Source organism: Eretmochelys imbricata, chromosome 5, assembly GCF_965152235.1.
Source record: "Eretmochelys imbricata isolate rEreImb1 chromosome 5, rEreImb1.hap1, whole genome shotgun sequence".
NCBI classification, from domain to species: domain Eukaryota; kingdom Metazoa; phylum Chordata; order Testudines; family Cheloniidae; genus Eretmochelys; species Eretmochelys imbricata.
The window spans coordinates 49,204,510-49,212,229 of record NC_135576.1 but is presented as its reverse complement, the minus strand read 5'-3'; the positions used below and the strand labels follow the sequence as shown (position 1 = coordinate 49,212,229).

At 45.6% G+C, this 7,720-nt stretch overlaps 1 protein-coding gene across 1 annotated transcript; it reads right to left on the bottom strand.

The window, feature by feature from the left end:
* Positions 1 to 360: 360 nt before the first annotated feature.
* FOXD1 (forkhead box D1) lies at positions 361 to 1,521 on the bottom strand. The gene has a single exon (XM_077816314.1). It carries the CDS (start codon positions 1,519 to 1,521, stop codon positions 361 to 363), a length of 1,161 nt encoding a protein of 386 aa, XP_077672440.1.
* Between the last annotated feature and the right edge of the window lie 6,199 nt (positions 1,522 to 7,720).

Sequence of the window (7,720 nt, the reverse complement as noted above, 5' to 3'; positions counted from 1 at the left end):
AAACATGTTAATTTCCTTTTATAAAAGTACATGAGACAAGTGTACTAAAATGAAAAAGTATTGCTTTATTGTCCACCCTCACGACCTTTCATTTCTCTTGTACATTATTGTTTTTGAATTCCTGGACCTGAGAATCTCTGAACTTCAATGGTTTAGAGATTTTTTTTAAAGGAATACGATATAACTTTCCAACAACAAAAGTTTCTGCCTATGCAGCATATAGAATTGGCTTTGCATAAATATAGGTATCGAACAACAAAGTGGCAGGACACAAATCGGCTGTATAGAATGTCTGTTTCAATTCGTGAAGGTGAAAAAAGGATATACCCCGAATCCTACCTTCTGAAAGACTTTAAATCGTTAACAATTTGAAATCCTAGCAGTAAAGTTTTCGACATTGGACAAGGCTGTCCCTTGGTGCAGTGCCCCTAAGGCCGCGGCGGCGGAAGAAACGGAGGAAGAAGAAACCAGAGACCGGGCTAAGACTGGAACCACCGCCGACTGCGACACACAGCTGCTGCCAGCCCCCCCGATGATGCTCTCAATGGAGAAGGGGGAGCGGGCCAGAGCCGAGCTGCTGGATTTGGCAGCGTGCAGAGAAGAAGTCAGGGACGGGCTAAGCTGGGGCGGGTAGCGGAAGGTCCTGGCCAGCTCCGCCGCCGGCAGTAAGGAGGCTGGTGGCGCTGCAGGAGCAGCCGCAGGAGGCAGGACGCTGCCGGCGGCGCTCGCGGGGGGCTGCCGGGCCGGCGGGGAGTGGTGGTGAAAGGCAAAGAGGGCGGCGGAGTGGGGGTGGTAAGGCTGGAGCTGAATGCCATATCCACAGCTGTAGGGTCCGTAGCCGTAGGGCGCCGGCTGCTGGGGCGGCGGCGGCTGCTGCAGGAAGGTGCCGGGATCCACCCCGCGCAGCAGCAGCTCGGGCGCCGGCAGCGGCTGCCGCTTGAAGCGCTTCCTCCGGCGCAGGAAGCTGCCGTTGTCGAACATGTCGGCGGACTCGGGGTCCAGGGTCCAGTAGTTGCCCTTGCCCGGGTTGCCGGGCTCGCGGGGGATCTTGACGAAGCAGTCGTTGAGCGAGAGGTTGTGGCGGATGCTGTTCTGCCAGGCGGGGAACTTCTCCCGGTAGTAGGGGAAGCGGCCGCTGATGAACTCGCAGATCTCGCTGAGCGTCAGGCGCTTCTTGGGGCTCTGCAGGATGGCCATGGTGATGAGCGCGATGTAGGAGTAGGGCGGCTTCACCAGGCTGTTCTTGCCGGCCCCGCCGCCGCCCGCCGCCGCCTTGTAGGGGCGCTGGGAGCAGGTGGGGGAGCTGCCTGCGCCGACGCACGCCGGGGACCGGGGCAGCGAGATGTCATCGGGGAGCTCCCCCACCTCCTCGTCTTCCTCCTCCTCCTCTTCCTCCTCCTGCGCATAGGGGCGCCCGCCGCGCCGGAGCTCCTCGTCCTCCTCCTCGCCCTCGCCCACCACATCGATGTCGGTCTCCTCAGCCAGTCCCGAGGCATCGGACATCTCCGAGCTCAGAGTCATGGCTTGGCGGAGCGGCTCATCCGGGGCGGCTGGGCCGGGGAGCCGCGGCTGCCGGGCACGCTGGAGTCCCCTTGCTTTGCTCCCGGCGGCTAATCCGCCCAGCCAGAGCCAGGATCCGCCGCTCCGGTGCGACCAAGCAACACACACAACAACCAGCAGCAACCTCCGGCGAGCAGGCAGCGGGAAATCTCTCCCCCTCGGCTGCGCCCCGGAGTTGGTTCCTCTCTTTCTCCTCCTCGCAAAAGCCCTCGGACATTAATGGATCCAGGGAAGGAGGGAGAGCGATTAGTATTGGGGGGTGGTGAGGGGGAAGAGTCTTGGGAAAGATCTTGAAAAGGCTGGGGCTGAGTCCAAAAGAGGGCGGCCTTTCTTCTCTCCTTATAGCGAAAGGGGGCCCATCACATGGCTCCAAACGTCAGCGCCACAACTGGGGAAACATCTCAGCGCGTTCCTCCTCGGAGAAATCAAAACAGCACTGAGCAGGCAAAGTCCGGCGGGTGGGGGTGCGGGGGGAGGCACGACAAAATCGCCGCCCCCGGCAGTCCTGATGTTTCCAAGAAACTCGACTGCCCGCATTGCTAAAGGTCAGGGTTGGGAAAATGAAATACGCAGTCCTTCCTGCTGCCTCTCCCAATATACAGTGTGCCATCCCGTTGCAGTTCCTCCCCCGCCCTCCGCCCTCCATGTGCCACAACACCAAACTGCACTTCTGTTGCTGGGGTTATTCTGAGTAGTCGCTGGAGAACACATTTGCTACCCAAATCACTGCCCAAATCGCAAGGCTTTTCAGCAACAGAACGCCCTTGGTGTCCTTTGTTGCTCGAACCTTCCCAAGAGAAGAGGAAATCTCACCAAAAAGGGAGCGAGGCAATCCCAAATACAGGAACTGTCCATGCAAATATTCCACGGGTGGTAGGGAAATCTGCATTTTATTGTTTCATTCATTAATATTTTGAGACCCACCCCCACCCCCCAGCGCACACGGTTTCTTTTTTTTCCCCGCGGTTTTACTACACAGGAGGAGAAAATGCAAAACCATCTGTTTTTACCGGAATGTTAGTGGAATATAGTCGTTTTTGCAGATGAATTTCTTCTGAAGACCATTTGATTTTAATTCAATAACTGCAATTGAAGACGAGGGAAAAGGAGAACACGCCTGATAAAAATATAGACATTTTTATATATAATCATTAAAGTCGGTCTTCGAGTCAAGGGTAGGAGCATTTTCAGGATCTGAACGGAACTTTTGGTAGAAGGAACATTTCCTAACCATCAGGATGGGAGTAGTGCTCTAAACCTCCAGTGAAAATGCTTCTTCGGGCAGAAACTTTTAGAAAACTCTTTTTTCCTCTCTTCGGGGTATTTGTCATTTAGGAGTGGTATCACACATACCGTATATCTCTAGCTGTCAACCGAATCAAAAATATCCCCACTATTTTCATATTTGATTTTAAGGACTGCTTTTAAAGGAAGAAGTGTAGCCCTTTCTGTTGTATGAAACACAGAAAGAGAGAAGCCCCCTTCTCGTGCAAGGAGAAACAAAATAACATATTTTAAGAATCTCTTCGCCTTTGAGCTGTGGAGCAAAAGTAACAAGAAAGTGAAACACAATTATATTTCCAAATAAAATCATGATATTTTTTCAATGTCAGCCTACACATTTTATGATAACAAACAATCATACTCCTCTCAATTAGAGGGCGCGCACATTTAATGGATCACTTCTGACGTTAGATGGGAAAGATTATGATAAACGCACTTCTAAGCACTCTGACATGAAAAAGAACCATCTTGAATATACATATTATACATAGTTCTGCCGAATTAACTCTAAATTATAATCTGTTTTAAAGTAGGACGGTATATAAAAGTTGTCATTTTATTCTGATTACAATTATTTTGGAAAGAAAATATAACTACGTGCTATAACGCATATTTCAAAGGCGATAAAATATAACATTTTATTTAAATGAATTTTCAATATCTTTTCTAAATCAGAAGTTACAAGCAACACTGTTTCAAACTCAGGTTCATGGATTTGTGAACATAATCCTTGTTAGTATTTCCAAATAATCCTATTTACATAGTGTTCATTACGGAGAAGCCAAAGGAGCAAACCACAAAAAATTACAAAAGCAAAAGAATAATTCAATCAATAGCTATGTTTTGGCTAATAGCGTTTTGTACCTCTGTAGAAATGACAAAGTAACTCTAGTTGTATTAAAAATTAGTGAGTGAAATATCGTTTATGCAGGGAAATAGTTTTCCGTCTGGGGTACCAAGGCAAGTTATATACAGTTTCCTTACTTGAAAAGTGTTTACAGTTGGGGATTTTTGTTTGTTCTAGTTTCTTGTTAGTTAGTTAGTTTGTGGGTTTTTTTCAATTCTCTTTGTCTTCTAGTACCTCTCACTGTGTTTTTTATTACATTCCAGACTGTTTATAGTCGTCCAAAAAGAGCTAAATAAGAAGAATGGAGTTTAACTTTCGTGGACAGGCACCAGCTTCACAGAAATAAGAATGCAAAAATAATCATACCTGCCTTTATCTTGTCTGCCAAAACCCGTGCATGATTCATCTGTGTACATTTTATATGTGTAACACATGCAGAAAACAGTGTTCTAATATTGACCCGTATCGCGACATTTTATTTCCATGATTTTGATGCACAGGCCGATGAAAAACTCAAATATTCAAATAAACTGAGCCCCTTTGTCTCAGGTGGTTAAAACGTATCTTCCCTACACACTTAGAAAATGTTATAAGTCATCTTCTGTCACTCGAGGAAAGAGAGGTGGGGTTTACTGAAGGGCAGTGAGTCAGCTCTGACTACAGACAATTAAGATAAGGTTTTATTGCAATCCCTCAGAGTGATGGTGACTTTTTTCTCACCAAAAGAATATTTGACTTCTTTCCTTCCAAACTTAAAAAGGCTGAGCTAAAAATGTGTGACAGAAGACAATGAAACAAACAACGCCGGACATTGCTCAACAGGGCAATAACCTCGAGAGCAGGCCCTGGCTGCAGTTCTCTGGACAGCTCTGCTGTGTTTCGCTCGTGCAGGAAATCAAACAGCAGGTAAAGAAGCAGAAAGCAAAGTCCATCTCCTTGCATGTGTCAAATGAACGGCAGTGCTCGGCGTGAAGAACTGTAGGGCCCAGACAGAAGCTCTTTGCTAAACAACCGGCAGCCCAGCGATTTGATGTTTTGCTCTTTTTACACAAGACAGCGAAACTCAAAGTTGAGTTACCTCATCGGAGCCGAAATCGCGCTGCTTCTCTGCAGATCTCCCTTCAGGGAGCTCTCTTTGGCGGAGATTCTCCGCGGACAAGGGATGCCACCTACCGGCAAAGATACTGGCATGCCCGAAGACGGGTATTCGTGAGCTCTCCATCCCGGTCGGTCAAGTTTGCTTTGGAGTTTGTTCAGTACAGTGTGCTAGGATGACAGCCCTAGTCCCCAACCCCAGAAAGCCGAGCATTGCCGAGGGGTGACTGGCTCCAGAGCCAAGAGGAAAAGACACCGCCGGTGCCCAGGAAGCTAAATAGAATTCTTTGGGCCATATTGTGCTATCCATTTTGAAATCAATAGGGAGTCCTGCTTCCAGATCCATGGCGCAGATCTTGCCCTTTGTCCTTACTGGCAGTTTGCATTAAAAAGTTTGATGAGAATGCTTACAAGCAAAGACTAAAAGGAAGAACACAGAAATTTATATGATTCTAAGTATCTGCAAAATAGCAATCCACTGGAGAAAATATGTAGGGCTGTTATGGAAACAAACTACCAGACGACATTGTTTATACCCCTGAGCTTTTTTCTGGGGTTAATTCTGATTGACTTTTAAGTGTCTATTCATTGTACACTCGTCAAATGCTAATTTCAAGGTGTGGAAGGGCTCGCACCACTTCATTCTTCTATTGAGAATGCTCTTTGTATAAGTTCATAATATCGGAGAGGGTTTTAGAAACTGAGTACATTAGTAATATGCAGCATGTTAATATAATTCCTACAAACAGTTATGGTGTATTGTTATTTAACGTGAACAGGAGAGATCTGGATATTAACTGTTAACGGCAATGATTCTACCGATTTGTATACTTCATTCTAGACAGCACAGTGTGTAAACATAAACGTCTTCGCTAAAACCATATAGGGCCATATCATGCGCTCGATTTGTAACCAGAATTTCCCCAAATTCTGCCTCAATTTGATGGCACAATAAGGCCCATAGAAAATACATTTACTCATTACATTCTTGCTTTCTAGCCTATATTCATGTAAAATATGTCCCAAATTATTTATTGTGTACATTTATTTAAATGGAAGCATTCCTCTGGAAAACCCACAGCCAAGAAAAGAAAAGAAAAGAAAAGAAAAGATGCAGCCTTCAGCGTCCACGGCAAACAACTCCAGCCATTTATTCGATATGGATATTTCAACTGATACAGGAATGTGAATAGGAGATTGCCATACACAACATACACTGAGTAGGAAACTTGTTTTCTAAGCAGGTTTCGAAATCGGGAAGAGTTGGTGTCAGCAAAGGTTTAACCGACAATGCAAAAAAGGACAATTATTTGCCCTGACTAAGGAATTTTCATGACTTCTGATAACACTGAACATCCTCTGCAATGAACAGGCCATTTCTGAGGAAAGAATCTCTCCAGTATTTACTAACCCTGATATTGTCTAACAAACCGAAGCAGTCGCATTGTGGACAAGTTAATCATTTTTATACCCACCTTCTAGACAAGAGGAAACTATTAGGATTTCCACTTAGACACCGTCCCCAGTCCAAAATTGGGCCAAATTCTGCCCTATGTTCCTTGATCCTCACTGACTTCAATGATCATGGTTTCAAGGGTATGACTGAGAGCAGAAGGAGAGAAACTGTAGACCTAAACCTGTAAAGCCTTACTCCTAGAAATAGTCCCATTTTAGTCCGTGGGGATTACTATCTGGAGTGAGGCTTGTTTTCTTGTTTCTATCATTCAATTTTATCCAGTCCCCATTTAGTTCGCTTATAGGGCCTTTAGCTGAATGGGAGTTTTGCCACTGACTTCAATGAGGGTGCACAAATAAAGTAGGCTGCATAAGTGAAAGGGAGGGGACAATACAGACATAAAGTGGGAGAGATGAGAATGGGGCACGGGCAAAAGCACGATTTAATCTGCAAAAGCAAAACAACATGAAAATCGTAACGTGTAAAAACTCTGTGAGGCCCTAGAGACGCAGCAAAATAGTAAATGTACTGTATGCATTTGTATTTCTTTTAGGGCACCTCTCCTAAGGCCTCGGCACTGCTACAACAATTACAAAATGCAGCACAAAAGAATAAAAATGACAAAATCTCTCAATAGTTCCCCTCCCACACCCAGCCTACTGTTATACTTGCAAAATAATCGTCTTAATGATCCACAATAACTCAGACTCGGATCATCCTTTGTCCTTCTGTTTATGCAGCGTAAGATTGCCAGCGTCATTAGCAGGAATATCCCTGGGCACGAATGATTACCACGGCAGGTATTCTATCCTGGGTTCACTGGCAGACACATGAGACACTTCCTAAAAAGAAACAGAGCCTTTTTAGAACTGTCAAACAACATGAATGTTTAAAATACCAGAACTGGAAAGGAAGGGAAGTTTGGATTAAAAGTGTGCAGCTCTGTTACCCTTGGGAGGACAACGTGATTAGAATAATGGCGGGATGTATTTTTTTAAGAATCCACACGCATACAACACACTACGTCTTTTCACTGGCTAAAATGCTTATGTCATATACTCCATAACTTATACCTTAGCTACATACATAAAATCAAATCCTGCTTAGTTTACTAATGCAAGTAGTCCCTTTAACTATTATTCATTCTAACCCATCTTTTAAAATCCCCGTACATCCAAACCACCTTCAAGCACATATTCGAACCAATAGATCAGCCCCGTGCTGTTCCCTAGAAGTTCACAGTCTCCAGAAGGCTGGGGATGAGCGAGTTCCAAAGCCAAGGATGTTCCCCTGTATCCAGTCCCCAGGATTCAAATCTGGGGATGGAACAAGAATTCTTTAGCTGATCTCAGCTGCTGGGAAGGATGACTAAGCAGAGAAGCAGCTTCTTAGCTAGTCACGACCCAGAGCATCTGAGCATTCTAGGTTAAAACCAATACCTTGAATTGCGTATGGAAACAGATGTAGCACCTGCTAAA

What these genes read in the sequence shown, in the direction of transcription:
- FOXD1 (XM_077816314.1), bottom strand. Translation starts at nt 1,521, where the DNA reads ATGACTCTGAGCTCGGAGATGTCCGATGCCTCGGGACTGGCTGAGGAG.